This window comes from Balaenoptera acutorostrata, chromosome 16, assembly GCF_949987535.1.
Source record: "Balaenoptera acutorostrata chromosome 16, mBalAcu1.1, whole genome shotgun sequence".
Classification (NCBI taxonomy): domain Eukaryota; kingdom Metazoa; phylum Chordata; class Mammalia; order Artiodactyla; family Balaenopteridae; genus Balaenoptera; species Balaenoptera acutorostrata.
The window spans coordinates 34,288,334-34,305,722 of record NC_080079.1 but is presented as its reverse complement, the minus strand read 5'-3'; the positions used below and the strand labels follow the sequence as shown (position 1 = coordinate 34,305,722).

Genomic DNA, 17,389 nt, shown 5'->3' with positions numbered 1-17,389 from the left:
TTTGCTTAATCATTCAGCTACTGCAAGACATCTTGGTTGCTTCCAAATTTTGGCAATTATGGATAAAGCTGCTGTTAATGTGTGTAGATTCTTGTGTGGACATAAGTTTTTAACTCCTTTGGGTAAATACCAAGAAGGGCTATTGCTGGATCACACGATAAGACTATGTTTAGCTTTGTAAGAAACAGCCAGACTGTCTTCCAAAGTGACTGTACCATTTTGCATGCCCACTGGCGATAATTGAGAGTTCCTGTTGCTCCACATCCTCGCCAGCATTTGGTTTTGTCAGTGTTCCAGATTTTGGCCATTCTAATAGGTGTGTAGTGGTATCTCATTGTTTTAATTTGCATTTCCTGATGACATGTGATGTGGGCATCTCTTCATATGCTTATTTGCCATCTGTATGTCTTCTTTGGGGAGATGTCTGTTCAGATCTTTTGCTCACTTTTTAATTGGGTTATTTTCTTATCATTCAGTTTTAAGTATTTTAAATACAAATCCTGTATTAGATATGTGTTTTGCAAATATTCTCTGCCAGAGTATTATATTTTCTTTCTCTTAACAGTATCTTTTGCAGAGCAGAAGCTTTTAATTTTAATGAAGTCTAATTTTTTCGTTTTTTGGTGTTGTATCTAAAAAATCCCACCAAACCCAAGTTCACCTAGATTTTCTCCTATGTCATCTTCTAGAAGTTTTATAATTTTGCATTTTACATTTAGGTCTATGATCCATTGTGAGTTGTTTTTCGTGAAAGTCATAAGATCTATATCTAGGTTCTTTTTTTTTTTTCGCATGTGGATGTCCAATTGTTCCAGTACAATTGTTGAAAAGACTATTCTTTCTCCATTGCCTTTGCTGCTTTGCCAAAGATCAATTGATTATATTTGTGTGGGTCTATTTCTGGGCTCTCTATTCTGTTCCATTGATTTATTCGTCTATTCTTCCACCAGTGTCACACTCTCTTGATTATGGTAGCTATATAGTAAGTCTCGAAGTTGGGTAGTGTCCATTCTTTGACTTTGTGCTTCTTTTCAGCAAGTTCTTTTAACCTCCTTGATTCTTGGTTTATGCATCTGTAAAATGAGGACTTCTCTCATCAGTTGTGAGGGTTGAGATTATTTGGAAATTGTATATCCATATCTATCTATCTATAGCTATATGTCTAAATCTATATCTATATAGTGTCCAGCACATATTAGGGCATAAAAATAAAGCTTTTTAAAGAGCTATTCTTTTTTTTTTTTAATTAATTAATTTTTTTTTTGGTTGTGTTGGGTCTTCGTTTCTGTGCGAGGGCTTTCTCTAGTTGTGGCAAGCGGGGGCCACTCTTCATCGCGGTGCGCGGGCCTCTCACTATCGTGGCCTCTCTTGTTGCGGAGCACAGGCTCCAGATGCGCAGGCTCAGTAGTTGTGGCTCATGGGCCCAGTTGCTCTGTGGCATGTGGGATCTTCCCAGACCAGGGCTCGAACCCGTGTCCCCTGCATTAGCAGGCAGATTCTCAACCACTGCACCACCAGGGAAGCCCAAAGTTTATTTTTATTACCAGTTTGAGGATTTATATTCTGAAAAGTTAAAATTATTTTAAAGTAAAAATTAAAAAATATTTAATGTTACTCACACACAATATAATGTTCATTTCTCATCTTGCTTCATTAATTCTGTTGGAGCTCTCCTAGTTCAACATAACTAATGAATACCATATCATTTATATTTATTACTCTCCATGTGATTGGAAATTACCTTTTCACAATAATTGTTCTAAGTGGATAAACATGGGACCAAGTGTCAGGAGGGCTGAGTTCTGATCCTGGCTCTGGGAATTTCTAGCTGAGTTTATTAGTTAGGATGCTTTTGGCTGCAAGTAACATCAGACCCAACTAAAAGCATCTTTAATAACATGACAGTTATTATCTCATTTAACAAGAAGTCCCAAAGTAGGGCAGTTCTATGGCTGATTAATTCAGAGCTCAGTACAGGCATCAGAGTCCCAGGTGCTTTTCATTTTTTCCTGGTAAAGTCTCTGCTCCCTTCAGCATTGTTGGTGAGGTCTCTTGTGGTGGTGGTAAGATGGCTATTGCAGCTCAAGACCTGGTTCATAGACATGACAAAATTGGGAGACATTTCCTACAAATATCATCCTCATCACCTTTTGTCTAAAGAAAACCTTTCTTCAGAAGGCCCTTGGCAGACTTCTCCTTCACTGTCCATATCCAGGCCACATACCTGCCCTCAAACTAATTCCAGGCACCTTACATAGACCACTCGTGAGCTGTGCAGGGCCCATCTTCCCTGAACAAATCACCACCTGATAACTAAATAAAATCAGGTTTTGTTAGCAAGGCAGAGGGGGAATTGAATGTCGGGTAAGGCAAGCAACACTGTTGACCACTCTGCATGACTTTGGACAAGCCTCTTAACCTATCTGGATTTAGTTTAATTGTCTATAAAAGAGCTGCTATCTGTTAAGTACTTTTAGCTATGTGTCAAGGTAGGTGCTCTATATTATTCATTTAATCCACACAATGACCCTATAGTATAAATTTCATTATTGTCCCCATTTTACAGATTACAGAGGTTGACTTGTTCACAGTCACAAGTTCATAAGTGGTATTGCTGAAAAAGAGCTTTAAAATTCCAGGATTATAAGTTAACATAAAACATGCAAACCAATGACCTTCATATAAGATATGGTAGGTCACGGAACAGTTTGCTTAATAACGTTTAAATATAATTGCCTCCAGGAATTCTATGATGAGTGGCCAGTCAAGCTTGGAGAAGTGGAGCCTTATAAAGGTCCAAAGACACCAGATGGCAGAGTGAGTGCAGACATCTTTGTTAATGATATCTGTACCAGGTACTAAAACTAGAGGAGGCCATGCGTAAAGGAAAGAGCGCTGGCCTGAGAAGGACTGGGTTCTAGTCCTGTGACTTCCTGGGGGACCTTGGAGTAGTAGAAAGAGCACTGGACAAGGAGGTTGAGGTTCAAGTCCCAGCTCTGCCCCAAACCAGCTGGGTGGCTCTCGCCTTCACTCATTGTTTAACTTCTCAGTTTCGTTTTCTGTGAAGCCAGGGCTTGGTCGATCAGTGCTTGTCAATAGGGAGGGATGCATCAGAGCCTCCTGCACAGTTTTTTAAACACACTGAGCCCAGGACCTTCTTCTGACACCCTAGACTGGGATCTCCAGGGAAGGGTTGGGTTAGATTTACTTTCCCCCTTGACTGCAGGCTTCATAGGAAGCTTGTTCCACCACGGTATCCCCAGCACACAGGAAAGGGAAGACATGGGATGGAACGTTCAGGTTCTTCATCTGCCCAAAGAAGTAGAAAGACTAGTTTTCAAGTTGCTTCCAGCTTTGACAATGTGTCCACCAAATCCTGCTTCTGAGGCACCCTGTTCGGATAAGCAAGTGCTGGAAGGGGGTAAGTGCACTGTACAGCTGGGAAGGGAAGACATTGACTGTGGTTGAGAAATTCCATGACTTGTTCCACTGGAGTGATTAGTCGGTTATTTCTGGACAATAGAAAAAGAAATTAAAAGAAAACCCAAGATTCCCCTAGAAGCAGTTAGGCTGAATTCAACTTTCTAGAATTAGTTCAGTAGGCTTGTTCATATAGATAAGTGGCCAGTGATATTTCCAGTCTTATTACAGGCTTATAATTAGGACATGAGTAGTTTGGTAATTTATGTTATGCAGAGAAATGTGGTTGGGAAATAAGGTGTTATTTAAATTTTAAAATATAAGTTCATTAAGGAAAAGTGTCTTCTTTGGGAAGTAAGATTTTTCTCATATTCTCTTTCTTTCCTCTTAGGAAGTCATGTTTTATAAAATCATCGATTACATTTTACGTGGAAAAGAAGAGGTCAGAGTCATTCCGTGAGTATTGCCATGAAGCAGCGGCAGGAGTGCCATTTTATTTTTGTATCCAGTGCATTTCTCTGTATAGCATTGATTTTCTTTCTTCTAATCTTCTTCAAGTACACCTTCTGTGGACCACTGGACTCTCATTAGTGGGTTACCAACATACGTTGCTGAAAATGGATTTGTAAGTTATTGAACAAATTCAAATCTTAAATAACATTGGATGAAACTTTTATTAGCTAAGAGATGGGAACAATTATGAAAGCAAGTATGCACCAGGTAAGGGTGAGGTGGCCGCTTTGGCACAGGACATAGGAGAGAGGAATCTTGGCAGTCAAATGTAAGTGAACTAGAAACTCCTAAACTCTACAAGAAAATATTTAGTTAACATGAGAAAGATTAATCCATCCCCCAACCTCTTATTCTGCGGCCACACAAATTTCAGACATCCTTTGGCAGTTCATGACTATGATTCATGCTGGGTTTAATTTGATCTCAAGTATAGTTCCCTTGGTCAAGACTTTTGAAACAAGGAAAATTACTGACAAAAAGGAAAATATATATAAAGAAAGAACTTTGCCACTGATTGCAATGCAAAATGTAGTGAGTTGATGAAGTGAAGATTTTTGCCCTGGTCTCTCGGGGGAGGTGGGGGGGGATGGGGGGACAGTAGGCCAGGTCTGGCTGAGAGAGGTCAGGGGTGGGAAGACAACAAACAAGAGGTCTCCGGTAGGTCCCATAGGCCTCAGGGCCAGAGGACCAGGTCTCTGTAGCTTTCCCACTCGGCCGTGACCATACTTTGCTTCCTTCTCATGGCTGATTTCTCTCCCTAGTTGGGCTGTTCCACCATCTGTGTCATTTTTTTTTTTTTTTTTTGCATCAAGATTCCTCCCCGCAAGAATGTTCCGGTGCTTTTAACGTTTCTTTATGTTGGCATTTTTCCTTCTTCCCCCTTCAAACCCAAGTTTCTAAAAAAAATTTTTTACAGCATTTATTTGCATAGTTGTTTCTTCTTTAGTGTTGGCTTTGTGTTTTGTTAGTGTTCATGCATCTTCATTATTTAGTAAATGGGCATGCAAATTACAGTGACTAAAAGAGTCACACAAGGGTCATAGGAGAAGTGAAACAAAATCTAGGTTGTCTAGTGTTTTTTCTTTTACTGTCATAAACTTGCCTCTGCTTAGTGTGAACATTTCTGGGTTCAGAATGGTGACAGAGTAAGGAAAATTCTATTGTGACTGCAAGATAATCTTTCTATGTGGGGATGACTTACCCTGGGTTTCAAGGAGGATGCCCAAACTCTGGGCTTAGTTGGTTACAGGACCAGGTGGCCTTACCAGGTGACATGATCTCTTAGTGTAGAGATATGCCAAAGAGGAAGAAAAGAAAAAGAAGGGAGAAGCAATCTTATGTCTTTTAGGAGTAAACAGTAATATATACTAACAAATGTCATGTTTTCAAAATTGCTCCAAAATAACTGAAAATTTTTGAAAAAAAAAAATTTTTTTTTGGCCACACCACGTGGCTTGTGGGATCTTAGTTCCCTGACCAGGGATCGAACCCTGGTCCTTGGCAGTGAAAGCGTGGAGTCCTAACCACTGGACCACCAGGGAATTCCCACCCCCCTTTTTTTTTATAATTGAAATATTTTTAAATGTCATTCCTGACCTGGTGATAATGACCAAAATATTCCAATTCATTTCTAACTGAATCCACAGATACCACAATTTTTCAGCCTCACCAAAATAGCCAAATAGCTTGACCATTGGCCCCTGTCCTCGGTTTCCCAGCATCCCATCTACCAGGCTCTATTTAGGGTTTTTATCAAGTTTGATACCCCAAAGCTGCTGTAGCCAGTATAAAGAAATTTATGCCCCACTTAAAAAAAATTTTTTTTATTGGAGTGTATTTGCTTTGCAATGTTGTGTTAGTTTCTGCTGTACTACAGCAAAGTGAATCTGTTATACATATACATATATCCACTCTTTTTTAGATTCTTTTCCCATATAGATCATTACAGAGTATTGAGCAGAGTTCCCTGTGCTATATAGTAGGTCCTTATTAGTTATCTATTTTATATGTAGTAGAGCGTATATGTCAATCCCAATCTCCCAATTTATCCCTCCCCCATAACCATGTTTGTTTTCTACATCTGTGACTCTATTTCTGTTTTGTAAATAAGTTCATTTGTACCATTTTTTAAAATTCCATATATGAGCAATATCATATGATATTTGTCTTTTCTCTGACTTATTTCACCTAACATTATAATCTATAGGTCCATCCATGTTGCTGCAAATGGCATTATTTTATTCTTTTTTATTATGCCCATTTTTTAAGCACCTCTTCTCTCCTAGATGTTTCCTAGGTAAACATGTTACTGTACAAAAATCAATTTGGAGAGAGTTAATGCATCAAAAGCCAACTCATTGAATGATTCATTTGCCAAATCATCAATTTGCCATATAACCAACTTGCCAGAGTCAATTCCAAAGCTGTGGAGGACTTTTTCCCCCCAGATTTTGGTTCTATCACAGATTCATTGCATTTGCTTTACTGCTGCCTTTCACCTCTCAGCTCCTGCCCTTGGCCTCACCCCTGCTGTTATCCTTTCTGCTGGTAAGCCCAAGACTGATGGCAAATTGGTGTAAATCTAGTTTAAGGCATTTCTCACCAAATTGCTCATTAGACAAGTTAGCATTCCCAAAGTGATTTGCAGAGAATTGACCTTGAGCCATTTCCTGGGACTCCAGAATTGGGGTGAACATACCTCCCAGTCTGTATGGGACATCCTCCATTTACACCTGTTGTCCTCATGAGTTATTCAGCCTTCCCTTTCACTCCCAAATGTGTCACTCTATACTATGTGCTTACAAAAGGCAGGATCTATTAAAAACATATTTTTTGTGTATTGAACAGGATTTCTCAAACTTGCCACTACTGACATTGTGGACGAGATAATTCTTTGTAGTGGGGAGCTGTCCTCTGAATTGTAGGGTTTTTAGTAGCCTCCCTGCCCTCTACCCATTAGATGCCAGTAACACCACCCTGCTGTGACAATCCAAAATGTCTCAGATGTTGCTAAATATCTCCTGGTGGGTAAAATCACCCATGGATGAGAACCACTGGTCTAGAGGATGATATCAAACATTTCAGCAGACCCAGCCAGAGCAGTGCCATTCCTGGGGGACTGTTGTGATATGATGGTGGGTTTTGGTGAAGAGAGCAAGGGGCTATGACTCAGGATCCCTGGGTGCCATGACTCAGTCCTGCCTTGAGCAAATCCATTGGCAAATCCTTGACCTTGGGCAAATTCCTTGACTTCTCTGGGTTTTAATGTCATCATCTGTAAAATGAGGTTGTTGACCTAATTATTTAAGAGACGGGACCTTCAGGAATCTTTAAATGCTGTTTTCTGGATAATAAAAATGATGTGCAATTTTTAAAAATAAATTTATTCATTTATTTATTTTTGGCTGCGTTGGGTCTTCGTTGCTGTGTGCGGGGTTTTCTCTAGTTGTGGTGAGTGGGGGCTACTCTTCGTTGCGGTGCGTGGGCTTCTCATTGCGGTGGCTTCTCTTGTTGCGGAGCACAGGCTCTAGGCACGCGGGCTTCACTAGTTGTGGCACATGGGGTCAGTTGTTGTGGCACACGGGCTTACTTGCTCCGCGGCACGTGGGATCTTCCCGGACCAGGGCTCGAACCCGTGTCCCCTGCACTGGCAGGCGGATTCTTAACCACTGCGCCACCAGGGAAGTCCATGATGTGCAATTTAAATCATAATTAATTGTATATATATGATGCTCCTCTCGACTGCTTGAAACTTTTCCTTTTAGCTTTTTCAAACTTTTCCCTTGATAATTTTCTTGCAAACCCTTTCTAATAGAGTAAAGGCAGGCTTTCAGGTGAGCAGTCTCAGAGGTCCTTCAGCTGGACCTTGCTGCACTTAGGGAACACGTGCCCACAGAGTTCTCATCAAACCAGTAAATCCCAGCTCTGAATGGGAAACAGCAGACTTCAGTTGAGTGACTTTTTAGAGTTGAAAACATGAGCTATTAAAAATGAAAATTAGTTTGTAGAATTACATTTATAGAATTGAAGGCATTAAATACAGGATCAAACCAAGCTGGAATCAAGATGACCTGTAAACTTAGAGAGAGACAGAGAGAGACAGGGAGGGTAGAGAGGATTTTTTTTAAAAAATACATTTATTTATTTTATTTATTTATTTTTGGCTGTGTTGGCTCTTCGTTGCTGCGCGAGGGTTTCTCTAGTTGCGACGAGCATGGGCTGCTCTTAATTGCGGTGCGCGGGCTTCTCATTGTGGTGGCTTCTCTTCTTGTGGAGCACGGGCTCTAGGCGCGCGGGCTTCAGTAGTTGTGGCACTCAGGCTCAGTAGTTGTGGCTTGCGGGCTCCAGAGCGCAGGCTCAGTAGCTGTGGCGCACGGGCCTAGTTGCTCCGCGGCATGTGGAATCTTCCCGGACCAGGGATCGAACCTGTGTCCCCTGCATTGGCAGGGGGATTCTTAACCACTGCGCCACCAGGGAAGCCCTAGCATTTTTGAATATTGAGTTAAATACTTGGCCTCGAGGACCTTGACCCATCTATAGATGTTCTCTAAAGGCTGGAGAAGCCTGGACCAAAACAGATACTGCTGATGGAAAGGTCAGAAAAGAGAACTAAACTGCTTTTTGTCTCTTTAACACACACCTGAAGGATGCTCAGCCAATCAGTTCATGTTATTTATTCAAAGTAGATTATAAAATGAATGGATAGCACAAACGAGTCCTTAAATTCTTAGACTGTATATACTAACAAAAACTTTGAAAGATGGTCCCATTTGCTTTGTAAGAGTAGTACAAAAATAGTAGGCCTGGCTCAAGCACTCTCAGAAAGCACTTTCCTTGTGCCGGAGCGGCCGGCGCAGTTAGTGCACTAGATGGAGAGGCCTGCTCTTACCTACTCACCAGGTTGGTAGATTTTCGGGAATTTGGTAAGCAGGTTGTTAAACTGTTGGCAACTTGAAATCCTCCATGCTGGGAGTATTTACAACATGGAATTGGTTAATGATACAAATCAGGGCTTTCCCCACCCACTAGCAAGAGAGGTGATTCCACCAGCACCCTCGCTGGAGATCCCAGTTCTCGTTTCATCCCATGAATTTGAACAAAATCACTTACCCTCTTTGGGCTTCAATTTCCTCATCTTTGAAAAGAAAAGCTTAAACAATTATTAAAGTGCCTTCTAACTTTAAAATGCTATGATTTAAAGTATCTAATTTATCGGGGAGCTCTTCTCAGTACTCTATAATGACCTGTGTGGGAGGGGAATGTAAAGAAGAGTGGATATATGGGTATATGTGGGCAATTCACTTTGCTGTACAGTAGAAACTAACACAACATTGTAGATGAACTATACTCCAATAAAAAGTTAAAAAGAAAAAGAAAAGAAAAGATGTCTGGCTAATACAATGGCATATAAAATCATCAATTCTAGAACTTGGAATTTCAGATCATTCTGATCTTAACCCAGTGTCTTTCCAAACTGAATATTGGCTAAGACTGGGCCATACTAATGAATAACACTTTCTCCTTATCTAGAAGTGAGTTGTAAGAACCAGTGCAATTGTGCTGTTCCATCAACATGCATGCTTATCCCACAGATCCTGCACAAATTTTTTTTCCAAAGACATGGAGAATGTTGTAGTATAATAGAAGAAATAAACAGAGCATTCTCAAGTGACCAGTTTATTCATTTTAGGAGAGAGTGCATATAATGAAATGCATTTTTGCTCAGAAATGCGAAGGGTCCTCTCTGCTATTGTCAAACTTGTTTTTATAAACTCCTATTTTATGTTTTATTTTGGTATATCAATCTTGAGTACTTTATTGTCACGTCTTCATTGGTAAACCCCTTCCCTGTGACAGTACAGTGTGTACTCAGTTTTGGAACATGGAAAATGCATGTATTTGTTTTGTACCTGTAGTTTGGATATATAATTGACATCTTTGTGCTTTGGTGTTTCAAAAATTTTAAGGCTGTAATGAGGAGTCACATTTACAATCATCAATATATTCTCTACAATGAATATGCTCCCTTAATTAAATCATGATGCTGGATAAACAAAAACAAACAAACAAACAAATATAAAGTATCTAATAATGTACTTTTGGTGGAAAGAAAGATATTGTCTTTTATTAAGACATTAATATAAATGTTTCAGACATTACATGAAATTTCTAAAAATCTTATATGTTCTGGTACAATGTTACAAGTCATAATTCTAGTTATTACTTTAAAATGTATATCTCAGAAATAACTAAATTTCCTTGTCAATTGCATTATTATGAACTTTCATCAAATCTTTAACCGTGGTCATTTTTAAGTCTTTTGTCATGTACAGACAGTTCTGGGTGTACTCTGATGCTTTTGCAAATATGTTCCTATAAAAGGGTTTCATCTTCAAGGAATTCATGGAAAAGACTCTGACAAGTACAGGTTTCTGGTAACTGACTATACTGCTGAACTGAATGAATAAGCATTTTCAGAACTCTAATGGAAAACTGATGAACTCATAAAAGCGCTAACAAAAGGTCAAGATAAAAAAAATTAATTACACGGGACTGAGTGAACTGATGAGGATGATTATAATTTTTGTGACTTTCTGTTTGAATAAAAAAAAAAAATCCCCCCCCCCAAAATTAAATCCACTGCTTGTTACTTAAAAAAAAAAAAAGACCCAACAACAAATCAAATTTGTTGATTTGACCTGATGTAAAGATAATCCAAAATGACCAAAAATGGAATGATTTCTTGTCCTTATGGATGTGAGCAATAGTCTCTGAGTTTAGTACTTAAAGTGATGTCTCCTAATGAATATTTACTTTGACGTACCTAAAAGGCTGTCTGGCTTTTCCCTCCTGCCCCTTAGCCACTTTCTTCTAACCCGGATCCCACATCAGAAAAAAAAAAAAAAAAGAAGGAAAACAGAGCCTTCCCAGCATTGCTGCCACACCTGCCCAGGCAGAAAGGCCTTTGTGCTTGGGCTCCTCCTCTCCTTGGTCTGAACAACTAGTTGCTTTGAATTTGGAAGAAGAATCCTTAGAGGCTGAGAGAGTAGGAAGGAGCAGAGATGGGGCTAAATGTCATCCAATGACTTAATTAGTAGAAGAGAAGCTAACTTTGTTACCCACCCAGGTCCTTGGACTCTTTAATCAATAGCAATTGGTAAGAGGCCAGAGGAGAAATTCAGGCAAGGCTTTATTGGCACTCGTGCTGCAGCATGAGGGAGCAAAAACAAGACACAGGTGCCCTTGTTTGCTTCCTGGGAGGGGCGAGCCGGCTCCTTACATGGGGCGAGGGTAGGGGCGGTTGGTGGGTTGGGCCGGAGGGGTGGTTTAAGTAGTCTGCCCACCTCCTTGGCCGTGCTGTGTGCAGGGATCTCGCGCAGTACCCTGCTTTTGCTCCTGGCACCTCAGAAGTGGCAGTTGGTTTGTGGCCTTTTTGTATCTTATCGTTCGTGATTTGCCCCAACTGCACATGCATGCAGTTGTTTTTAGTCCCTTGTAGTTTCTTTGTATGCTGTTGCTCCAGGAGATGTTTGCTCAGAAGCAAGCACTCCAGTAAAGGGGCCCAGGTCCCAGCCCATCTCAACTCCAGCGTGTTGTTAGCACATGTGGCCTCACTGAGGTCTAGGGTGAATAATTTGCCTGCGAGCTGTGGAGACCTAGGGAGGAAACCCTTGCTCCCCGCGTCCTTTCTCGTTCTGCTTTGTGGGTTAATGGCTCCTCTTGCTTTGCAACAGATCTGCAACATGCTGAACGCCCCAGCGGATGAATACTTCACATTTCAGGTAACTGCCCTCTGCCAGGCCTCCCCTGTCAGTGCGGGGAGGGGCGCGGCACTGATCCTCTCCATCCCCAGAGCCTGCCTTATGCTCGGGGGCGACCAGGAGGCACACACAGGGCTTATGTCCCACTCACCCTGGCTGGGCCGGTGGCCACCAAGTAGCACGTTCTTCAGGGAAAGGAGAAGAGGGGGGAGGAGAAGGAGGGGGAGGAGAGAAGGGTGTTTGTCGCCCCAGCATTCGGCGGGGGGGCTGCCACTTCTCCGTTCTCTCCCCCCCAGTGCCTAAAGCAGCCCTGCACATCACAGGTGCTCAGGAAATGGTCTCTGCCTGAATGATTAGCTGGATACATCCTACCACCTGGATTCAGCCCTTTGGAGGTTTCTCGGGCCCGTCCCGGCGGCTTATTGCCGCTGTTATCAGGAAAAGGAACTTCTTGTTGGGTTCTTGGGGGCCCCTCCTGCTGTCAGACTCTTGGTTTTATCTTTCCTCCTCCGACATCCAGAGATGCCCCTCCCCACCTGTCCCCTCTTCCACCCCCTCCCGACCTGACCATTGGGATAAACTGGCATTTGGCCCGGCAACCTCTCCTTTTCCGCCTTCTGGCCCTTGCCGTTCTGCGTCCTGTTTTAGCAGACATCCAGTTGGAGCCCGGCCCCAGTCGGGAGTGGAGATAGCCTTCCCAGTGGGGGCCACTAGCGTCCGTCTTCCGGTCTCACCCAGACACGCCCACAGAGCCCCATCTCTGCCCACGTGGCAAAGCCGAAGCCGGCCTGGGGTGGGTGGGGTGAGGGGCGCACCCTCAGCAGCAGGGCCCCCAGGCCTGGGAAACCTGTGCTGCTTGCTCAGTGACGGGGCAGGTTTCCTTCTGCTCTCCGCACTCCTCTCTGCTCACTGCCATGGAAGCGTGCAGACACCACACGGCGTTTGCTCCAGCTCCTTCCTCCTTGCCTCCGAAGGCCTAATTGTGACCACACTGTGCCCAGCCCTGACCCCTCTGTTTATGGCAACTGGGTGCCAGGAAAGAGTGCACAGGCAGGAAAAAGGGACAGGGACTCTCTAAGGTGTCTGAGCCTTAAGCAGTCTTAGTCTGAACAGGGAGGGCAGGGAGCTGGCCCAGAAGAATCAGGCTGCGCTCAGAGGTTTGAGGGCCTGTGCTTTCGGGGGTGGGGGGGGCCTCGTGTGGCCCCCATGGGAGCAGCCACACAAGGGCTCTGACGGCATAGAGGAGGCTGGGCACCCACCTGGGGTAAACCTCCAGCCTATAGGACTTGCCCAGCTCCCTAAGAAACATCAGCGTAGTGCCCGTGAAAACGTGCTTCTCAGGTCTCTGACTGTAGGAAGGACGACCGTCAAATGGCTGCTGGGCTGGGAAATCCGCGGTCAGCGCGGAGGCTACACTTGCTGTGGGCCGGGATACTCACTCAGGCCAGTTCCTGGGAGACGCCAGACTCCTCTGACCAGCACTGTTGGTCCTAGGAATCCCTTTCAGCCCTGCAAACTCTTTTAGAACTGCACTGTGGTCTAAGACACTCCCACCCAGCTCTCCATCCTTCCCTTTGTCCTTAGCCCCGGGGTCAGGACTGCATCTTTTTTTTTTAATAAATTTATTTATTTTATTTATTTATTTTTGGCTGCATTGGGTCTTCGTTGCTGCATGTGGGCTTTCTTTAGTTGCGGTGTGTGGGCTTCTCATTGCGGTGGCTTCTCGTTGCAGAGCACAGGCTCTAGGTGCGTGGGCTTCAGTAGTTGTGGCACATGGCTCAGTAGTTGTGGCTCACAGGCTCTAGAGCGCAGGCTCAGTGGTTGTGGCGCACGGGCTTAGTTGCTCCATGGCATGTGGGATCTTCCTGGACCAGGGCTTGAACCTGTGTCCCCTGCATTGGCAGGTGGATTCTTAACTACTGCACCACCAGGGAAGCCCAGGACTGCATCTTGATGGGCTCTCAGCCTCCCTTTCTGTTTCCCCTCACAGGCATTGCCCCTGTGGATCATTCCAAAGGGCAGACTCAGGATAGGGTGCCCATCCTCCCCAAGCCTCCACCCTGCTTGGCCTTCCCATTCTGTCTCCACCTGCGCACACCCACCTCCATTCTCACTAGTTCCTCTTGCACCTGAGAAGTTTAATGAAAAAACCAATGATTCAAAGTGAACTATGGTCAGAACAAACCTGCAAAGGCAATGATTCTCAAACTATGTTTCTTGGGGGCAGGGTGTACATATTAGCTTCCTGTTGCTGCTGTAACAATTACCACTTAGTGGCTTAAAGCAACACAACTGAGTTATCTTACGGTTCTGGAGTCAGCAGTCTGAAATGCGTCACACTGGGCTAAATTCAAGGTGCTGGCAGGACTGTGTTCCTTTCTAAAGGATCTGGGGGAGAACCTGTCTCCTTGTCTTTTCCAGCTTCTGGAGCTGCCTTGGCTCATGGCTCCCTTCCATCTTCAAAGCCAGCAGTCACATCGCCCTGACTTTGCTTCTGCTGTCGTATCTCCTTCTCTGATTTTTGATCCTGACTGTTTTCTACTTTTAAGGATCCTTGTAATTACATTGGGTCCACCTGGAAAATCCAGGCTAATTTCCCTATTTTAAGATCAGCTGACTAACAACCTGAATTCCATCTGCTGGTTTAATGCGCCTTCCCCATTTAAAGTAACTTGTTCACAGATTCCAGGGATTAGGAAGTAGACGTCTTCAGGGTGTTCCTTGAAGTGGAGTAAGGGGCTCTTCATTTAACATGAATTAAAGTGACCCCAATTCACAGAAGAAAAAGTACATAGAATTTTCTGTCTTAAGTTTTTGTCCTATTTTTCTTAAATCTTAAGTTCCTTCTATCACTTTTCTGTGACCAAGCTCTAACTTAATAGCAAGACACATGAGCATGAACAGGTAACAGCTGAATATGTACTGAAAAAAACAGAGGCAGTCAGTAAAGCTTATTTTGGAAGCTTTTTAAAAATAAATACACAGGTGCTTACCTTGCACACAGGTAATATTTTCTGTTACTGATGTTGTCTCTCATCCTTGTGAGGATATAAGTATATAAATATTTCATAATATTTTCCAAAAATGAAGACTTTAAGAACCACTGTGCACTGCTTTTTCTTTCCCCCAAAGCTTTGACCATTAGGAAGCATGAACTGAGGTTTGGTTTCTCTGCTTTTCATTCTAAGTATAAAGGCAAGCTCTTCAACTAATAAGCAGTTGTTTATTGAGCATCCCTTATATGCCCATCACTGTCCTGTCACCTATGTAGAATTTAACAGTTTATGAAACAGCTCTTTGGTAAGATTAGAAAATAGCCTCAGAGACAACAATCAACAGTTGCAAAGCATTTGGAAATTATCTAAATGCTAAATTGTATGGTCAAGTCTAGAAGTGCTGATGGAATTCTGAAAAAGAAAAGTTCCATATGGGTGAAAAAAGTTAGAGAAGGCTTCAAGGGAGAGGTGAGACTTAACCAGAGCCTCTGAGGATGACTAAATAAGCCGAGGACAGGCAGAAGAAGGAATAGCCTGGTGTGATGGGTGCTCGGCTACCTTTGCCTTGTTGCATGCTGTGCAGGTGCCACACCATGGTTCTCAGACTTCAGAGGACTTTAGAACTACCTGGGGAGCCTATTTAAGATGCATGCCCAGAGATTATGAAACAAGCTAAAAAGAAAAAAATCTGTTGCCCTTGATCTTTGGGCAACACTTTGAGAAACACTCCTGAACTTCTGTGTCTACATTCCCTACTAGACTGTTATCTTGAGGTTAGGGACTGTGATTTATCCACCTTTGCACCCCCAGCGACTAGCCCAGGTCCTGTAACATCATGGGGGCTTGACAGATGTTTACTAAGTGGAATCACACCACAGAACAAAAAACATTCTTGATGGATCAGTCAGGAAAGCAGAAACCACACTAGGTATTTCAACAGAGATAATTCAATATAAGAATTTAGCTAAACAGGTGTTGGAGGACAGAAGAAATAAACAGGGGACACTGAGGTAACACAGGTAAATGCTTCCCATCTCTAGGGCTGGAGCGGGGGAGGTCAAAGAGAAGAGGATAGGGTTGTCACAATACAGACACTTGGTTCTAGGACACTTAAATGTACTACAGCACTTTCATGGCTGTATAGTTCTAGCCATGTTCTGATACAACATAGGAATTGTGCATCTAACACCCCCCAATTATTCTTTCTTTAAACTGAAAATAACCTAAGTGGGGAATAGTGAGGGGTGGCTGTAAAGGGGTAGTGCAAGGGAGCCCCGTGATGATGGATTAGTTCTCTATCTCGGTTCTAGGGGAGGTTGCACATATCTACCTATGTGATGAATTTGCATAGAAACACTCCTGCATACCCCCGCACGTGCACAAATACATATAAATCTGGTGAAATCTGAATAAGCTCCATGGATCGTACCAATATGTATTCCCTGGTTTTGTTAGTGTACCATAGTGACACAAGATGTTATCATGGAGAAAACTGGGTAAAGGGTACATGGGACTTCTCTGTACATTTCTTTTGCAACCTCCTGTGTGCCTATAGTTATTTCAAAAAAAAAAAAAAGTTAAAAAATAACCTCAGTGTCTTTATTGTTTGTAGAAAGGACCTGTAGATGAGACTGGTTGGGTCATTAAAAACGTCTTGTCCCTGCCTATTGTCAACAAGAAAGAAGACATCGTGGGCGTAGCTACATTTTACAACAGGAAGGGTGGAAAGCCTTTTGATGAGTATGATGAACACATCACTGAGGTAAGTGCAATTATAAAATAATGGAGGTAGATGAAATGCATGAAATAATAGAAGATGCATAACTATTTGTTATTCTGGAATGATGTTTCTGAAGGGCAATTAAGACGTGAGTCACACATGGTTGCAGTCAATATGTTGTTATTGTGTCATTTCTGTTTCCTGACTTCCGTAAACTGTACTGTTTTCTACCAAAGTGTGAACTTTTGGCTTAATAAAATTCTTTTCAGTACTAGGGAATTGGGGAAAGGTCTCTCTCTCCTTACTTCCTACTCCCCTTCTATCACCTCTCACCCTTGCTGCCACCTCCAGCCCTCTCTGATTTTCAGGTCATGCTTTATCTACTGGATTTTTGTAATTCCTCTCCTCTAATAAAGTATTCATGGTGCATGGAGCACTTTGAAAAGCAAGGGCTTAGCCAATTTTATTGTCTGGGGCTGATTATTTTACTTTTTCTTTTTTTTTCTTAGATTAAAACAAGGAACTGGGTTGTGGATGGTGGAAGGGAGATTGATTGATAGGAAAGCATGCAAACTGTTGCCTCCAAATCGTTTTTTCTTTAGTTTTAGAGAATCGAATCACATTTTATCTATTTCAGACTCTCACACAATTTCTCGGATGGTCTCTTTTAAATACTGACACCTATGAGAAAATGAATAAACTAGAAAACAGAAAGGACATAGCCCAGGAAATGCTCATGAACCACACCAAAGCTACTCCTGATGAAATCAAGTCCATTTTGGTAAGTGAGGAATTCAGTCCTGTGACATTAGATGCTATCTAACCATGGCTTCTGGAATTCGCCTAATTACCCAGAGGTCTGACAAATGAGAATAGGTTTAGTTCTGGGCTAAGGAGGGGAGAAACAAAGAAGGAGGGGTTGGGGGGAACTTGAGTGGTCCACAGTACACAGAGCCTTACTGAATTTCCAGGCTGCTTGG

At 42.7% G+C, this 17,389-nt stretch overlaps 1 protein-coding gene across 1 annotated transcript in view; it reads left to right on the top strand.

Annotated features, from left to right (window-relative positions):
- PDE6C (phosphodiesterase 6C) overlaps window positions 1-17,389 on the top strand; it is a 66,443-nt gene that overhangs the window by 9,772 nt on the left and 39,282 nt on the right. The window contains exons 5-10 of the mRNA XM_007187479.2: window positions 2,743-2,817; window positions 3,812-3,876; window positions 3,979-4,045; window positions 11,667-11,714; window positions 16,302-16,451; window positions 17,047-17,190. Of these exons, the coding sequence (XP_007187541.2) occupies window positions 2,743-2,817; window positions 3,812-3,876; window positions 3,979-4,045; window positions 11,667-11,714; window positions 16,302-16,451; window positions 17,047-17,190 (549 nt within the window). The remainder of the gene's footprint in view (window positions 1-2,742; window positions 2,818-3,811; window positions 3,877-3,978; window positions 4,046-11,666; window positions 11,715-16,301; window positions 16,452-17,046; window positions 17,191-17,389) is intronic.